General features: G+C 35.0%; 1 protein-coding gene and 2 pseudogenes across 1 annotated transcript in view; all 3 read right to left on the bottom strand.

Moving 5' to 3' along the window:
* Positions 1-534: 534 nt before the first annotated feature.
* Positions 535-3,486, bottom strand: LOC133075095 (large ribosomal subunit protein uL16-like; annotated as a pseudogene).
* On the bottom strand, positions 896-1,009 carry LOC133076070 (small nucleolar RNA SNORA70; annotated as a pseudogene).
* A 982-nt stretch (positions 3,487-4,468) lies between the features above and the next one.
* The window catches only part of VPS4B (vacuolar protein sorting 4 homolog B), a 30,926-nt gene continuing 16,353 nt past the window's right edge, over positions 4,469-19,041 (bottom strand). The window contains exons 5-11 of the mRNA XM_061169078.1: positions 15,550-15,669; positions 12,924-13,080; positions 12,382-12,530; positions 11,797-11,878; positions 10,280-10,499; positions 7,471-7,611; positions 4,469-5,858 (exon numbers count right to left, since the gene is read on the bottom strand). Coding sequence (XP_061025061.1) covers positions 5,757-5,858; positions 7,471-7,611; positions 10,280-10,499; positions 11,797-11,878; positions 12,382-12,530; positions 12,924-13,080; positions 15,550-15,669 — 971 coding nt within the window. The 3' untranslated portion in view covers positions 4,469-5,756. The remainder of the gene's footprint in view (positions 5,859-7,470; positions 7,612-10,279; positions 10,500-11,796; positions 11,879-12,381; positions 12,531-12,923; positions 13,081-15,549; positions 15,670-19,041) is intronic.

Here is a 19,041-nt window from a genome sequence, read left to right as displayed (position 1 = left end):
CTTTTGATTACTTTAGTACGGTGAATACAACAAATGTTTCTTTTAGCACAGTCATGGCAGACCCCTGGGTTTCCAATTAGCAGTCCTTGAAGTTCTCATGCCTTCATTTTGTTGTACAGCAGCTGCAAAGTAGTTCCCCTATGTCTTGTCCTCACTGGACACTTCATTCCATGAGACCATAGACAATAATGTAATTAGCCGTGTCACCATCCAGTAGATGCTATTGATGCTGCTGCGATCCTGTTTTTAATGTCCTGCCATCTTTGTGGTGCTCAAGATTGAAGGACCTGGGTGGCAGCACCTGATAAACCAAGGACCCACATGACGTCTGCCACCTAATGAAGAAAAGCAGGATCTCCCCACTTTGGTTCCTATAGCAGGAAGCCAGGGCCAGTCCCAAAACCAGGTAGGCGATTTAGATGAACATTCCTCCAAAGAACATTTGTTTGATGAATATCTTTTCTGTTCTTCTTTTTGACAGGAAAATAGGATTTACCGGCGGGCAGGAGTAAGGAGGGGACGGCGCCAAGGCGCTCAGGAGTGCAGGGCCCGCCATGTGTCCAGGGCCACGACTAGGGCTGTGTTCGACCCCACAGTCTTCCGGGGTCATGAGCTGCTTTTCGGCAACCATGTTTTCAAATTCATCCACATTAAACTTAGTATGTGCCCGCTTCCTGGAGATGTGGATCTTCTGGCGGCCGGGGAACTTGAACTTGGCCCTGCGGGGGGCCTCAGTCACATGCTCCTTGCTCTGCAGCTTGGGGCCGATGGACATTATGACTTGGCCAGTGTGGACCCTGGCCCCTGTGCCCTGGGGCTTTCCGAAGGCCCCGTGCATACCTGTCCAGTGCCTAGATTGGGGACAGCGTGTCAGTCATGAATGTCCACTGGAAAGGGCTGTCTTCAAGGTACCTTAGGGTAACCTGTACAGGCAACAGGCTGCTGTTTGCAACTACTGCACACTGGGCCCCCAAGGGGAAAAGAGCACAGCTGGCTGAATTGGCTGCAAATGCTGTCCTTTTTTCTTCTCTCTCTTTTTAAAACCTTTTCTGTTATTTCATAGAGTTCCAGAGGAGACAAATTCCTGTGATCAGCTGTCAAGCTGACTGCAATTCTTACTTAAAAACTTTTACTTTAATTTTTGGAAATTAAAGTATTTAAAGATAAAAACAAAGAAAAAAAATAAGTATCCATATTTCTATCACGCAGATTTAGCCACTGTTAATTGCTTGATGTATTTGTCTTCATTCCTAATTTTCTTCTCTTTTAAAAGAAATAAAAATTGCAGGGTAACAGGGAGAGAGGCAAAAACTATACATGCTCATTGTAAAGTATTCAGACTTAGAAAAAATACAAAGACTCATTCACTCAATACATATTTATTGAGCACCCATCAGGCACCAATACTGTTCCAGACACTGAAGGTACAGGAGACAATAAAACAGACAAGAAAATCCCAGCTTTCATGGAATATACATGTTAGGAGGGAAAATTACAAATAAGAAAAGTAGTAAATTATATAGTATGTTGGATGATGATAAGTGCTACAGAGAAAAATAAAGCAGGGATTGGGGTATAAGGAGAGTCGGGACGAATTGCAATTTTAAATAGGATGCCCAGGGACGGTCTCAGTGGAATCTGAAAATAAACTTAAAGGACCTGAAAGAGGTGAAGAAAGGAAAAAAATCAAGCCAAATCTCACTACCCATAAATAACATAATGAACGTAAGGTGAAAGTAATTCCAGATACCTTTCTATGTATATGTACAGATATCTGGATGAATAGTTATGATGAATGTACAGAAAGATACAGCTGGGAGAAGTATCCTGTTATAAAAAATGAATTCACACTATAAAAGATTTCTTTTCAATCATCAATAATCTGTTTATTAAGCACCTATTTTTGTTTCTGGAGACATACATATATACATACATATATCTCTATCACCCAGATGTGGGTTTGGGATTGCATTAAATCTAGAATCAATTTGGTTAGAAATGATATATGTATTTTAAAATTTATTTATTTATTTATGGCCTGCGGGACCTTAGTTCCCCAACCAGGGACTGAACCCAGGCCCCTGGCAGTGGAAGCACGGAGTCTTAACCACTGGACCACCAGGGAAGTCCCAGAAATGATATTTTTCATAAGAGCCTTCCAACTCATGAATGGGTCCCACCACTCCATTTATTCAGGTCTTCTTTAGTTTCTTGTGGTAATGTTTCATAATTTTCTATGCTGAGGTCTTACACATCTTTCAGATTTATTTGAAGCTATTTGATGCTTTCTGATGTTACTGCAATCAGTACTGTTTTAATTTCAATTTCTAATTGTTGCTAGAATATAGAAATACAATTATTTTTATTTATTAGCCTGTATCCTGTAATCTTCTTATATTCAGATTCTTTCTAAGTTTATTAATTTGGATTTTCTACATACACAATCATGTCACCTGAGAATGACAATTCTGTTTCTTCCTTTTTAACACTGGCTAGAATCTCCTGCACAAAACTGAAAAGGAGTGGTGACAGCAGGCACCTTTGTCTTCTTCCTGATCTCTGGGGAGTTAAAGTTTTCAATAATTCACAACTAAGTATGATGTTTGTTAGAACTTGTTTGTTTCTTTAGTGGATGCTCTTTATTAAATTCAGAAGCTCTCTTCAATTCCTAGTTTGAGTTAAAAAAAGAAAAATCACAAACGGGTGCTGGATTTTATTAAATGCTTTTTATGACTCTATGAAGATAACTTTTTCCCTTTATTCCTGTAAATGTGGTAAATACTAATTTTTCAATGTTAAACTACAGTCCTTGCTTTGCATTGCAGCATGTAAACGGAAACTTGCTGGTTTCTGTGGCATAAATCACTTCCACCATGGCAGGTTTCAAGCTACCAATGAGCTGACTGAACAGGTGGGCAGAAATGTGTAAAAATGGTTCTTGTGAGCCAGTATGAGCCAGCTCTGGCACACCTCTGATTTCAGTTCCCAGTAACGAAAATGTACCGCAACTTCACTAGACCAGCAGGAACAAAGCAACTTCAAATTACCTATTTTATTAAAAGTCTCACAGACAATCTAGGAAGTAGATAAAATACGGATATAACTCCCTTAATTTTTTCAAGCCTTTATTAAGTACCTAATAAACAGTGTCTAGCACTATGCTAATGCAAAGGAAAACATAACTGTTTGAAGAGCTTACAATCTAAACGATCTAAACAAAATTAACAGAGTGTGCCTGACACTTGGAGAAAAATCTTAAGATAGTCGCAAGAACTCGGGGCTAAAGAAATCCAAAGGTTGGATGGGGTAGTTTAGGAATTCTTCCTGGAAGAGCTTCTACGGGTCATGAGCTAGGTCTTAATGGAAATCACGGGATTTGGACCAGCAGAGGAAAGAAGAAAGGAGGCAGGAAAGCAGCCGGTACCCGTGAGAGCTCACAAAGCTGGGCAACATTTCCAGCACTGTGTTGGGGAGGTGTGCCTCCATTTCCTACCTGTGCCGCTGCAAGTGGCTAAATGATACTTCACATTAGTAATCAAATACACTCATTCTGTCTTTCTGCAGGTTGATGACAGTAAACTCAAAAACCAATTTCCTACTGAAATACTTTTATAATTAAGGTCCCTATAGAGTTTTCAGACTGAGACAAAAAAATGTTCTTAAACATCCAGGGAACAGCTAGCTCATAGAGTTGCTCAAGTAGGGTTTACTTGGTGGCTCAGAAAACATCTACCCAAAATCATAATGGCCAAGGTCCAGACAGAGCCTGAACATTGTTTCCTCTTGAGTATTTATCTGCCCATAAAGAACACATGGAAATGACTTATGCTCTACACCACTCTAAAATAAGTCTAAAATTATTAGATTCTAGAAACAGTTTTAAAACCAGAAATGTGGAAAATGGAGCTATGGCTAGAAGTGACATGGATACTGAGGCACGGTTCTCAGAGCACATGTAAGAATTGAGGGATCAAGTATCCACTTATCATCAACACTGGACTTACACACTACTTGGCCAATTTAAGTAAAATACTTCCTCAAAACAAATTTTGGATTCACAAAAAAATCTGGATTTCAGCTATTACGTAGTTATAATAATATAGTTATGTTAATTCTCCTAATGATATGATTAATAGCAATACTGTATGATTCTGAGGTGGATAAAGTGAAATGTCTCGTAAGACATCCGCAAAGACCTCAGCGTTGGTGTGCCAAGTTAATTCCCAACCCGCACACAGAAGTTACTGAAAAATAGAATTTTCATGCATACATCCTTAATTAATAATTTTTAATGATTTCTTTGTATCTAATCAATTTAGATAATATTTTCTCCTATACGGAAGATCCCAAGATAAAGAAGCACACACAGAATATAGCCGATAGTAGGTTGTATCAATTTACTTCACGTAAGAACAGCATATTTCAGGCCTACGACTTCCATTTAATATCAACGAAAACAATCTGTACAGAAAACCCAAAGGCAACCATATAGCACAATATGTAAAATGTGCAAATATACTTTAAAAGGCAAGTTATTCTATAGCATTTTCAAGGCAGAACTTTATAGTAAGTTAAGGAATCAACCTCATTCTAGCTGACTTAATAATCCTTTGCACGTAGAGCCAATGCAAATGTACAAGGCACAACTTAGTGTTGGTGCTCAAGTATATAACACACACCCTCAGATTATTTATTTGAAGATATTAAAATAACACAATATCATGTTTGTATTTTATTATTTAAGGAGACATCAGCTCATTTCTAAAGCTTCATGAAACATTACACTGATAACATACGTGTGGCCAGGACGAGCTGTTCCCTGAACTTAAAAGGTAAAAGACAAGACTCTAGCTAACCTACATTAAAAAAAATTTGTATGTATGTACTCACACACACCCTCCCCACCACACACAAGAAACTTCCCATAATCCAAAGGGAGGCTGTTCCTTTCAGCAAAGGTTCCCATTACAGTATTTCATGGCAGAATTATTTAAAAAGTACACATTTATTAACCACCTGTTTTGGTCAATCTTGCTACAAAAAGACACTGAAATAGACAATTTTCTTCTTCAAGATAGAGACAATGCCTAATTTAGAGAGTCTTTCTCTTGAGATTGCACAGTAAAAGGTATTATTTAGTTAAATATAAAAAAGCTTGCTGCTTTTATAGAAATTATTTAAATCTACATGGAGAAAAAAGCCAACCTATCAAAAAACCAATGAGAGCCTTGGCTAGAACACAATTCAAAATCTTTCAAACCCAATCAGTGCTCTTTGCTGTTTTACTGCCCATCCCTGAGAGTAAATCATTTTTAATTTTTTTAATAAAGTAAATAAATTTTACACTGATGAGAATGATGCTTAAGTTTTTTTTCAAAATATGAAATAAGCCCCATTTCATTTTAGTTAAAAAAAAAAATGAATGCTCTTTGCAAAGACCACTGTTTATAACAATTTAAAATACTTGTATCTCAATCAATTTTAATCTTCTTTTTACTAGGTAATTTCTATGTTTTTGCTATTTATGTCACTCATTTGCTTATAACCCATTATTTTATAATTTTCGTTAACAGGAGGATTTAATCGGTAATGGAGCAAAAGTACATATAAAACTTAAAAGAATGCTGAAGTGAGACCTCTATTTTCCTGCAGTAAGAGAGTTTTACTGGAAATAATCTGACTGCCATCCAAGAAAGGCAAAAATACCTATGAAAGAGAGAACACACATGGTAAACGTCTTCCTTGTTGTCTTTGGTCTAGCCTTCTTGGCCAAAATCTTCTGTAAACTTCTTTAATTTCAACAAGTCGTGTTCATTGACTGTGGGCTTTGTGCTAGATAGCGACCGTAACATATCCGACTGTCAGGAAAAAGAAGGGGGGGAGTATTTGTAATAGATTTAACGGAATAAAAAACATTTCATTATCAACATTCCTAACTTTGGCCTAAGGTTAAATCTGAAAATCTGCATCGTGCCATAAACTACTGACGATAAACTCTCTTGTTTTCCTGAAGGACATCTTTGACTAAGTTATTCCTTTGCTTATAAACTTTCAGTTGCTTGCCTTGTCCCGATCACAACTTTCAAATGCTCCTCAGCACCCTAAGGAAGTACAGTCCTCTTAGCCTGATGATCAAGGCCTCCAGAATTAAGTTCCCGATTGCTTTTCTGGCCGTATCTGTTTATTCTTAAACAAGAGAGCAGTTGTCTAAGTGCAACTCAAAAGAAATACAGTCATTCACTTATACTTATGTGAAACAGAATAATACCATTTAATCAAAATCAACTAATCAAAAATTTTAACTGTTAGTTAAAATTACAATCAAAATGGTAAGAAAATATACAAATATCAAGGATTCATTAAAAAATTAACTTCTAGGCCATGTCTCCTGTAAAACAGTATGGAAAACAGTCAAAAGAACCAAAACTTTAAAAAATAAACCAAGGATTGCAACAAAAAAGGATTTCTGAATAATTTCTCACATAAGCACTGTGGTTGATTAACACATAAATATATCTATGTTTACAGATATATTTCTCTCTATATATGCATATAAACTTATATACATATATGTACATATATGTCTACATATCTAGGTCTACATATCATGTGAAAGTTTCCCCTTTGAAAGTTACTGTTAATTTTGACATATAGATTTGAAAATCTATAACTAAAGCAGCAGATTTTAAAAAATGACTGTTCATCAATAAGAAAACATAAACATAATAAATGTACATTTTCAATCACAGTAAGTTCCCTAAAATTAATATGGCTTACAAAATAATAAAGTCTTATGAATTATTTTATTTCTTCCAATAGAAACTACAGAAATGTAATTTTTATGAATATTTTAATTCCTCTAATATAAACAGAAATATAATTTTTTATAATAAAAATTTTGTTTTCAGAACTTTTTAAAAGAGTAGTGCATTATTTAAACTTTCTATGAGGCTTTGAGAAGTAAAACAGAAAAATGCTATTATGAATACTATGATTCATGCATTAGCGTTTCTGGATATTTTACAAAATCTGAGATTCAGGGAAAAAAATTTTAACCAATCCTACCATTTTGGTGATAATATCCCAGCTATAAGAACTATAATGTCAGAAACCTGTATGTTTTTAAAAATAGCTTATTCACTTAAAATTTCCTCGAAGCCCAAGAAAACATTTTAAAGATAATTATTTTTTATATTTTACATTCAACTAATCTTTAAAACTTTTTAAGTAGTTAGTATTAACTTTTTTGAACTAATTTTACAGAACTGAAAATTTTATCTGACAAATTATAAAATATAATTTTTTTTTGGCTGCACGGTACAGCATGCGGGAGGTTTAGTTCCCCAACCAGGACTCGAACCCATGCCCCCTTCACTGGAAGCATGGAGTCGTAACCACTGGACTGCCAGGGAAGTCCCCATAAAATATAACGTTTTAAAATTTTTCTTAAAAGCAAACAAAATGTCAAACCATGCAAACAACTGGCTCCAAAAGTTTATCCCCAGGAACATCCATCCACGTCATCTCAATGGCACCAGGATCACCTGGAGAACAGGGCGTTAGCAGATCATCTACCATGTTGTTAGGATCAGCTTGTGAAGGTCCGCGAACCTGGAATAAACAGTACAACAACAGAACAAATTAAATAAACATTAAGATTTAGACCATTATCAGGAAATCTGAAAATGTACTATTATTTTATGTTTTGTTAAAATGCTTACTTCTGAAAATAAACAGAAGGGTATACAACAAAAAGTGCAATTAGCTCTGGGTGATGGGATAGATTTTGCTTGATTTTAATTTTTTTCTTGGATGATTTTCTATATTTGAAATTTCCTACAATAAATTACTTAGATGATCATAGGGAGAAAATAAGTTAAAATAAAGTAAAGAAACAATTACCTGTAGCTAAAATTTTCTTTTTTTTTTTTTCCTAATGATTATTAAGTGGTCATAATCCTAGAGACCAAAAACAGACTTACTTAACACACTGCTATATTTAAAATAGATAACCAACAGGGACCTACTGTATAGCACAGGGAACTCCGCTCAATACTCTGTAATAACCTAAATGGGAAAGGAATTCGAAAAAGAATAGATACATGTATAACAATCACTTTGCTGTACGAAACTACCACAGCAATGTTAATCAACTATACTCCAATATAAAAAAAAAAAAAGAAAAAAAAAAGACCTACTTAAAAATTCCTTTAAGTTACTCTGTTTTCCACAGCCGAGAAATTTCTGTGATCTTTGGAAGGTTTATTACTGTGAAATTACTGAATCTTTCTGTCTTTCCCCTCAGAAACTCCTTCTTCAAATATAAGTACAAAATTAAATGCTAAATGTAATTTCAGTGCTACCTTACAATTCATAACTGATTTAAAAGAAAAAGTTTTAATAACATCCAGAAAAAGAACCTTTGTGACATAGAGTCACATATAATATTTAGAAGGCAACATACTTGTATCAAACCAGGGACTGCTTCCATACTTAATACTTGTTTTACAATGATCGATCTTAAATACTGTCTCAGGATTGGGGCAGGGGTAGAGAAATAAATATTTTCACTTTATTACGTGTATTTTATTGTCTGTCTTTGCTCACAACGATTTCAGTGGCAGGGATTTTTGTGTTTTTTAACTATTGTACTCTGACTTACCTCTGGGCCCAGATTAGTACTTACACATTTAATAAATAAAATACACAGGCAAACTTGTTCTTGCTAATTGAAAAATGGAGTAGAAGATGGAGCCACAGAACGATCTACTATAGTTGGTGATACAAAAGGCCTGATGTTAAAAGAGATTTGCCTGGGAATTCCCCAGCGGTCCAGTGGTTAGGACTCGCCGCTTTCACTGCCGGGTTCAATCCCTGGTCTGGGAACTAAGATCCTGCAAGCTGTGCAGCACAGCCAAAAAACAAAAAGAGAAAGAAAGAGAGAAAGAAAAACAAAATTTGGCTGCTTCACCTTTATCCTCCTAACAAGGGCCTGGCTTTAGGGTCATACAAGCCATCCCTAGTAGTTATACAGAGAACTGAACGGAAAGTTCTGAGTATGGAAGGACTGAGTTCCTTCTAAATGGCCAAGAGAATTTAAGAAAAAACACAACGGTTGTGGCATAAACTTGATTCTGAGCTCACCATGTTTCTCTCAGTAATGAAATGGCTGAAGAAGACATGAGTAATATTTACTGGGCTATTCAGGTACCATGACAGCTGTTTTATGAATATTCCTTCATTTCATTTTCATAAGAGTATTTCAAAGTAGTATTATCATCCTTACTTAAGAGATGATAAAAAATGAGACTTAAAAAGGTAATGCAATTTGGTCAAGTAGATAAAACAAGTAAATTGTAGAGTCAGGCTTCAAATTCAGGTTTTAAATCAAGCTCCTCATTTTTTAAAAAAAATTATTTTACTGTGGTATATAACAGACATATATGTGTATCAGAGTCATGACATATTAGTTTGTCATATACCGATGGATTAGGTTTGCTAACAGTGTTTCAGGATTTTCATATCTACGTTCATAAGCATACTGGAGACTGCTGTCCTCAGCAAGAGAGCTGGTCCAAATTACCTAGTCTACTGTTACTTAAGTTGAATATCCCAAGACCATAGTCTTTTCACAAAATTCTCTCTCCAACCATATACACTCAAGTCATTCATGCAGACCAAACAGTGCATGGGAGGAGCAGGAGAGAAGAACGGTTGAGGCTTCTGAAGTACACCTTACCTAGAGAAAAATCACACCTCCAATCCTCTCTAGCTGTACCTTGGCAAACTGTGTTAAAAACATCCACGTCCCAGTTTAATCATGTTAGTCTAGGACTAACCATCAACAGGTGGCTGGCTATATGTACCTTTTGTAGAGCTTCTGTGAGGACCAAATAAAATAGGAAGATGATGGAGCAAACACAGTGCTGGGCACGTGAATATTTAAACAATATTAGCTATTATTATTTTTACTTTATTAATGAGGTGTAAACGTACCAGATTCTGCTCGAGGATATTCTAGTTACATCAGAGACAATCATAGATTTAAGTTTCTATACTTACATCAAAATAATAAATACTTCAAAAATCACTGCATACAAAGTTTTAAAACACTTTGGGAGAACTTATTTTCAATGAAACGGAAACGTAATCTTTTATGTAAATCTACTTATTTATTATACAAAACTGAAATCTTCCTAAAATTCTTCAAAGACAAGTCAATCATGGTCTCAAAACTTGATTTTAAAAATATATGAAAAGATGGATAAGAGTTCCTTACCTTTTTAAAATGAGTAGCTGACTGTACTTTCCTAACTGGCTGCATAAGTGCATCACGTACAATGACACTTATGTCTGCCCCTGAATAGCCTTCAGTTTTCTTCCCAAGTTCCCGGACATCTGCTTCTGTTAGACTGTTCTGAGTGGTCCCCAAGTGCAGTTTAAACATTGCTGCTCGGGCGTGGGACTCAGGCAAAGGAATATAAATTCGTTTCTCAAATCTTAAAATGAAAAGAAAAATTACATCAAGAATATTACTATATAATAATATTTAATTTCTATTAAAAATTAGTTTTTCAAGAAGAAACAAGATATTTAGATATTCTCATTTATACAAAGTTAAGCTGAATAAAATAAATGGGCCCATATCCATCAGAGTTAAACAGATACATATTTAGGTTAATAAAGGGAAAATATCCAGAACACATTAACAAAAAACAAATAAAACCAAAATAGCCAGGGAACCAGTCTGGAGTGCTTTAGTTTTTCTCACATGATTTTTGAATTATTTTGGCCAGAGTGTTTACATGTCTGGAATTCATGACACGACATGTCCTTCAGGATTACAATTTCCTGTAGAAAGACACTCTGAACTCCTGATCAAGGGATTAATATGATTAAAAGTGTGAAATAAGAGATGACAAAAGAATTACCTAAATTCTAAAGAGTAAAATTACTCAAAATCTTATAATTTTGCTTGCCTTCTTAGAATTTCAGCATTTGGAGATAAGGAGGAAGCAATGAGGGACAATTTAAATGGGTCTGTGAAGACATTTTCTTCTCCAGGTAATTATTCTCTGTGGCAATAAGAGGAATTTTAAAAGTTTCCACCATCTCTAGAGATGGGTTTAGAATTAGGCCATTTTTCAAAAATAATCAGCACATTTCCTTTCTTGATACTGGCTGGTAATCTAACATTCTGGCAAACCATCAAGTGAATGGGGTAAAAGCAGCAAAAACTGAAGTGTTCATTTTTACCATGCACAATTAAATCAATGGGATAGGGAATTGTGAAGCAGTGAAAAGTAAGGAGTCTGTATACCTTTCCTGTAGCTCAAGTTTCATATTCAGTTAAAAAATTATAGACAGAACTTTTTAAACTGAAACTATATCTTTCTTAGCATACTTTAACTTGTAGAATTGTCATTTTGCTAAAATTTTATATTTAGCAAAATGGAAAAACCTTCAATGGAAGGTTTTTCCATTGAAATATCAAACTATATATGTAAATTTCTGAAGCATCAGTGCACCTACTAAACTTAATTAGAACTAAAGTAAGCATTAGGTAACATACTTTCCAATGCGAAAGATTCCAGTAGGTGTAAATCTTGGATCTTGAACACAGGAGGCAAACAAACAAATGCCTGCCTCTCTTCCCCAAGGCAGGGGTCAATAGGGTTCGAGCACATTAAAAAACATTCTAAGTTATCAGAATGCCTCCTCAACTAGACAGAATGGGAATTAATATTCACTTATTATATTGTAATTAGAAATAAGATATTTACTGTATCATCATACCTTCGCCTAATGGCAGAATCCAGAACCCAGGGTATGTTTGTAGCTCCCAGAACCAAAATTCCATCATTGTCCACACCAACCCCTGCATCAAAATAGGAAATGTTTTAAATAATTTGTCATTTCAAGTGTTCTTTGAACATCATCTGCATGTTCTTATGAACGTGGTACTTTAATGTTAAAATGCCTCATCTTGAGACTTTCTCTCTGAAAAAAACTGTACTTAACCACATTTCTTATTACTAGAATATGATGCAAATATGCCCTAGACTCTCCTAAACTGTGGGAAAATACTATTAATATTCTTTTCAAAATATTTCTTGAAAGATTTAGTTTGAAGTTTACATATTCCTTTTATTGATATTGTTTCTGGCATGTTATAAGTGAATATATTAATCTCTTCACTATTTATACCAACGAGATGATTACAACTGGGTAAAAATTATGTATGCATATGGATCAGAATGAGACCGGGCATAAGACTTGGCCTATAAGAACGGAGAAATTCTGCTTGAAATTTTTTCCATTACTATCATAATAATGGTTATACAATAAAGAGAAACTATTTTAAAAAATCAGTAACACTACCTTGCATTTGAACTAGGAACTCTGTCTTAATTCTACGTGCAGCTTCACTTTCATTTTCACTTCTTGAACCACACAGAGAATCAATTTCATCAATGAAGATAATGGAAGGTTTATTCTCTCTGGCAAGTTGGAATAAGTACTTAACTTGCCTAAAAATAAATAAAGGTTTCAATTTCTAAAAAAAATAGTCAATGACACATGACAATGAAAAAACTAAAACAAAACAATATACCAATATTACAGGAACTCTATAGATTAAAAAGTATCATCACGTTTTGATCTATAAAATAAGATTACTACATTTGGATAATTCATTTTACGATTTACTAAACCATACACATATCATATATGCTATCTTCTCCCTACGAAATAAATTCCAAACTAGGGACTAATCTAACAGAAATGAATACCACCTGTATTTATAATAGCACTTTTTTTGAATGTCTATTAAGGATATAAGAAACCTATCACTTTATAGACTGAAATAGTGACTACCAGGCAAAGAAAAACTTAAAAAAAAAAAAAGTCAATTTACTACTTACTTTTCACTTTCACCTAGCCACTTAGAAACAAGGTCAGAGGAAGATATTGAGAAAAATGTTGAGTTGTTTGCTTCTGTTGCTACAGCTTTGGCTAAATAGGATTTTCCTGTTCCAGGTGGCCCAAATAACAGGATTCCCCTCCAAGGTGTTCTCTTGCCTAAAATTTGCATTAGAAAAATAACATGAGACTTTCAAGACTGTTAACTTCAGTTACCAGAGACATCATCCACAGTGAAGAATACCGTGAAGAGGTTTCCACTCTAAAGCTAGCCGTAGAATAAAACAAAATTTAAATAAATCAGTCTAAGGTAAGTATGTCCTAAGTGTACTTTGCTTTTTCTAGAGACCACTTTGTCAAAACTGTGTGTATATAGCTATAATCCTTCTAAGAGGAAGTTCATTTGCTTGCTCACTCATTCAACCACTACGTATTGAAACCACGACATGTAGGCAGAGAACTATGAATACAAGGATCTCTGCCTTCCAAGGCCTTCCAGTCTATTGAAGAGAAAAGAATTCAGTTAAAAGGTATTTCCTGATCATCTACTATGTGCACTGCTCAACATCAGAATATTGTAGGAGAAACTATACTCACAGGGGAAGGGCAGCTGGAAATATTTTTTAAAAAATACTTATGACCTTTGGAGGAGTGAAACTAACACAGTTTGGATGACTCGTGAAGTTCTACTCAATTCCTGATTCCACAAGGAAGCACAGGTTATTTCAGGTGGCAGATTCCCATTCCAGTGCTTGGGGAATGATAAACGGACTCTACCTTAAATACTAGTTTTGCCAAAACATAATAGCAAGTGAACAAGTAAATTCTTTGTATCTCAATTCTGCTAATGAGAAATTATAATGCTGCCTTAAATAAACCAGGCTGGGTTACAACTGGCAATAAAATATCAAATACACATTAAAAAAAACTACTAGGTGTAAACTGTGGGTGGACACATGGTGTCTCTAAAAGAATGATATACAGATGACTGATGGCAAAACTAAATATCATGTTTATTGTTATGAAAGCCTCAACTTTTCCTTGAATTCTATTTGCCTATTTTAAATGTCTGCAATTATCAATCAGTGTGCCCTTAAGTGTAGTACATATACCATTGGTGGCAATGAGATGCTTTTAGGTGGTATACAAATACTTTTCAATTAAGTAATTTTTAAAATGCATTCTAAAAAACCACTACTTTTTCCATTTATAGAGATACAAAGAAGTCTTCTAAAATAAAGTTACTAAGTAAAAAAAAGTGAGCAGAACAATTTACGGTATTAGAAGTCAAAAGAGTGATTACCTCTGGGGAGGAAAGAGGCAGAGAGGGATTTCTAGGTTACCAGCAGTACTTTTTTATCTGGGTGATGATTATACAGGTGTACTCTGATAATTTATGAAGCTGAACACTTATAGGTTCCTGCACGTCTTTGTATATTTATGTTACAGTTTAGTAAAAAGTCTGCTCTAAATGTGAGTGATTTAAAGAAAAATATTTAAAAAATAATGGTACACGTACATGGAAAAATTCATGAAGATGATACATATAGGACTCATGTTTGGGAAACACTGGTATAAGTAACACAACATAAAATGAGTTCAACCGTATTTTTGTACCTTTATAGGATTATGATGTCAACTTTTACACTGTTAGTTTCATATTCCTGAAGTGAGGTTGTGAGTCGTACCTCGAAGCTAGGTGGACAATGGGTGGCCCACGGGTTCTTGCTCTTCATCACTGCTCTATACGACATCACTGTCTGGACCTGTTCAGTTTGAGGCCAATGTCACAGATTTGCTCTCTACATAAACCAGCTTGTTTTTAAAAGGAAAAACCTCTGTTTCACTGTTAGACTGTGGGTATAGCCATATCACAAACACAGGCTATCAGTCACAAAAAGGACAATGTGAAGGAACGGTTCAGCACAGACAAACCACCTACTGCTGGAGATGTAACTTCAACTGTACCCAGATGGTGGGTTAGCAATATTCTCCTTGCAGTGATAAAGAGCTACTAGAGGATACGCGCTTCATATGAAACTGTTAAATAATTTTAACTCCTCTGTTCAAGAAATGGAAATATTCTTATAAGACTAGTACATGTCCACTGCAAAAAAATTCAGATGAAAGTCAAAGGAGAAAGTAAAAATCACCCATAATCTCATCTCCTAGACATATATTAACATTTTTATGTCAATCTTTCTACACCTATTTCTCAGCACACACATTTATTTAACAACGTGGAATCATACTATACATAATATGTAACTTGCGTTTTGATCTTTACAATACAGGTGGACATTCTTCTATGTCAATTATAATGTAGGTCTAAATTTCTTAATGTAGATGGTATCCTATATTCTAATGAGTGCACAGTATTCTACTGTATGTCCATGATTTACCCTATGCCCTACTGCTTGACATTTAGGTTTTTTTGCAATAAATATATTACAAATATGTATACGCATATGAAATAAGTATCTGTGTAAAGGTATATCACTGCCTTACAACAGAATTTAAGGTAACAACTCGTGATATAATGACAAGAATTCACAATACTTTACTTCAGTCATCAACACATTTAAAAAAAAAAAATCATCAAAAATAATTATTTAAAAGTCATCTCACCCGTAAAGAGATGAGGAAATTTAATAGGCAATATCACAGCCTCTTTCAGTGCTTCTTTGGCTCCTTCGAGACCGGCAACATCGCTCCATTTCACATTTGGTCGCTCTATAACAATGGCGCCTACAAAAAATTAGGTCATCTTTAAAGAGGACTATTCCATCAAATTTAGAAGACAACATGAAATAATGATGAAATACAGAAATGCATTATAACTTTGTCTGGAAAAGTTCTATGTATTAAAAACATTTCTGAAAGTGTGTGATGAGGCCGAAGTTGTTAGGGAGTAGTGAGAGGGAGTCAGGGCCTGGGGTGGGGAGCCAGATAACCTGGGGTAAAGTCACTTAACTTTTCTATCTCCACTTCCTCATGGTGAAATAAAAACAATACCATCTGCCCAAACTACTTAGACAGGTTAGTATAAAGATCAAATGACGTAATGAATATTAGAGTGCTTGGAAAAGCACCAAACATTACAAAAAGTAGTTGTAATGTTTGAGTACGTTGATTCTGGAATATCTCCTATTTCTCCTTTTAACCAAAAGAAATGGTGATCTAATGCTCTCCTTAACTACAGAAAGAAAATATACTTAACAACTTTAACTGAAGATAGACAGGCAGATGGATGGATGGACAGACACATAGAGGGAGAGAGGAAGGGAGGGGCGAGGAAGGGACAGGGACGATGGAGAGGAGAAGGTGTACTCTTACAGACTTGCAATACTTTCCCAAGATTGGCCAAATTTTCTATTCGGCTTCTAAATAGACCTATTTACAGTTTTTGTACATTAACAAAGTCATTCAAATGATTTAGTTTTTGGACTATATTCAAAAGCCATAGCAAACTGTTGCCGTAAGGAGAAGTAAAAATCAGTAAGAGTCTACAAAAGATTTCTCTTACTATAGCGTGCTGGCAAAACTTTCCAGATCTTTTATCAAAATCTTTCCCAATTTTCAGTATATAGAAATTGCTCAACTACAAACTACAAAGTAGCCTGTTCAAAGGTGATGTGTAATTGTTTTAAGTATAATATCACCACTCACACAATCTACTGATTACCTATGATATTAGTTTTATGGGTATTTTTTCTTGTTTTGAAAGATCATCTGTTATTCTAAGAATGCTATACTCTGCAACTTACTTCCCTAAATTATGAAAATCTTTAACTATACATTAAAATGAAATGAGGGACTTCCCTGGTGGCGCAATGGTTAAGAATCCACCTGCCAATGCAGGGGACATGGGTTCGAGCCCTGGTCCGGAAAGATCCCACATGCCACAGAGCAACTAAGCCTGTGCGCCACAAACTACTGAGCCTGCGCTCTAGAGCCCGCGAGCCACAACTACTGAGCCCGCACACCTAGAGCCCGTGCTCTGGAACAAAAAAAGCCACCGCAATGAGAAGCCCGCGCACAGCCAGGAAGAGTAGCCCCCGCTCGCCACAACTAGAGAAAGCCCGCGCACAGCAACAAAGACCCAATACAGATGAAAATAAATAAGTTTATGAAAAAAAATAATGAAATGAAACCATAAACGCTTTTAGCATTCTAAAAGTTCAGACCAAGTATAAATTAAGAAAAAAGGTCAATTCACTTTTTCTTTTCTATGTCCCATACAGATTAGTAACCCTACATGAGAAAAATATTACGTCATCTGATAGGATTTTGTGTCAGTTAAACAAAAGTAAATTTATATATAAGCATTATCTGGTCAACTAAAATTTTTTATTATGAATTTTCTAAATGTGTCATAATTTATCTTCACATTTAACTAATACTTTTCTCTTTAAAAGTTCAAGTTAGGTGACTTTGGAATGTCAGTGATAAGAGACTATTTAGACAAAAGTAGTATCAATTATTAGACACTGATTAATGATTTTTAAAATTAAAAGAGAGGGATTATTAGAAAATAAAAGCCAAATAATTTGATAATTCCCAATTGTATAAATTTATCCATTTTTTGATTATACTATTTATTATACTAATATGTTATTTAACCTCAAAGTCACTGAATATCAAAATTAACAGAAAATTCAAATCATGAACTTTAATTTTAATAATAAAATATTACACTTAATGTGATAACCTAAAACAGAAGTAAAAAGATTTGGAAAATTGTTTCAGGAAAAATGAGGAAAGATTCAAAAAAGGATATTATATGATGAAATCCATCAGCAACCCATGAAACTAAAAGATGGAGAAAAAGGACTCTCAGATACGAAAGGCTAGGACTCCTACATATTCTATTTCATCCTGAAATTCCAAATAAATTTCCTCATTTAAATGTTTTAAGCATCTGTATTTTTATACATCCCTGGGCCTTATTATCACTCAAAGGAAATGTAAAAAAAAAATTCCTTATTAAAAATTATATCTTTTTCAAAATTAAAGATGCAATCCAATTTTTACTTCAGTGGGGCAGAGCCAGAGAGAGGAGGAACAAAACCAAAAGAACAGATAGGAAAAAGGTTTTTGCCTTACAAGTAAAATAAAGCCACTTGGCATGGACCACTGGGTTGCCCAAAAATACTCACCGAGGATGAAGCATGACCACACTGCTCGAGGCAGTGGAAACTCAGTTACTGCCCTTGGACTACACCCACCATTGAAGCTGGCGTGTAAAAATACCCTCATTAACTATAGTGTTTTCAAAATACTATCCTTATAGTATTACCCTATACATCCCAGAGGGGTCGGTAAGACAGAAATATTACCAAAATGGAGATCAGAATAGCAAGATTAGAGGTCTGGCCAAGCTAGGTAAGTTCACCAATCACTAACTAAGGCTGACCCTATATAATGGGTATCTTTCCCAGATATGTGTTCTATTCAGCAAGATTCAAATGAATAAAATACATGTTACCAATGACTGAGCAAAAATTCAACTTGAAAAATCATTAGATAACATATCAAAGAACAATCAAGTCTCAGTAACTGAAGAAGCCAGCAATTAAATAGATGCCTTTTTAGATACACAGAGCTACTATTTATTGAGTCCCTAGTACTGTCAGATGCAATATTAGGCAGTTTTTACATTGTCATTAACCTTTTAATTGCCCTGAAAGTATTCTTAACTTCCATTTTAGAGTTGGGTCTCAGACTCTGAGAGGTTAGGGAACTTGCCCAAGACTAGACAGATTTAAGCAGCAGATCCCAGAGTGGAATCCAGATGTGAATGGAGCTACAGTCTATGCCCTCTGGATCATGCCACTTCCCTACAATAGAGGAGAAAGGGCTTTTATAGGTGTGGAAGGTAAAAAACTGAAAGCGGAAAGAGGGAAATGTAAATGGGAATGCTGAAATAGGATAAAAAAGCAGATTAGGAAGAGCAGGTAGGAAACATGAAATAAATAGCATCAATGAATAAGCTACAGCAACAGCAATAAAAGCCAAGTGTGAGTCCTAATGCATTCTGTTCCTGACAGGAAATTTCAATACCATCAGATTTTACAGTAAGCTAATAGTATAACTGCTACCCTCTCTAAAAGGGGGCAA

This window comes from Eubalaena glacialis, chromosome 15 (genome assembly GCF_028564815.1).
Source record: "Eubalaena glacialis isolate mEubGla1 chromosome 15, mEubGla1.1.hap2.+ XY, whole genome shotgun sequence".
Taxonomy (NCBI): domain Eukaryota; kingdom Metazoa; phylum Chordata; class Mammalia; order Artiodactyla; family Balaenidae; genus Eubalaena; species Eubalaena glacialis.
Note: the sequence above shows the minus strand (reverse complement) of the source record. Positions and strands in the feature narration are given on the sequence as shown.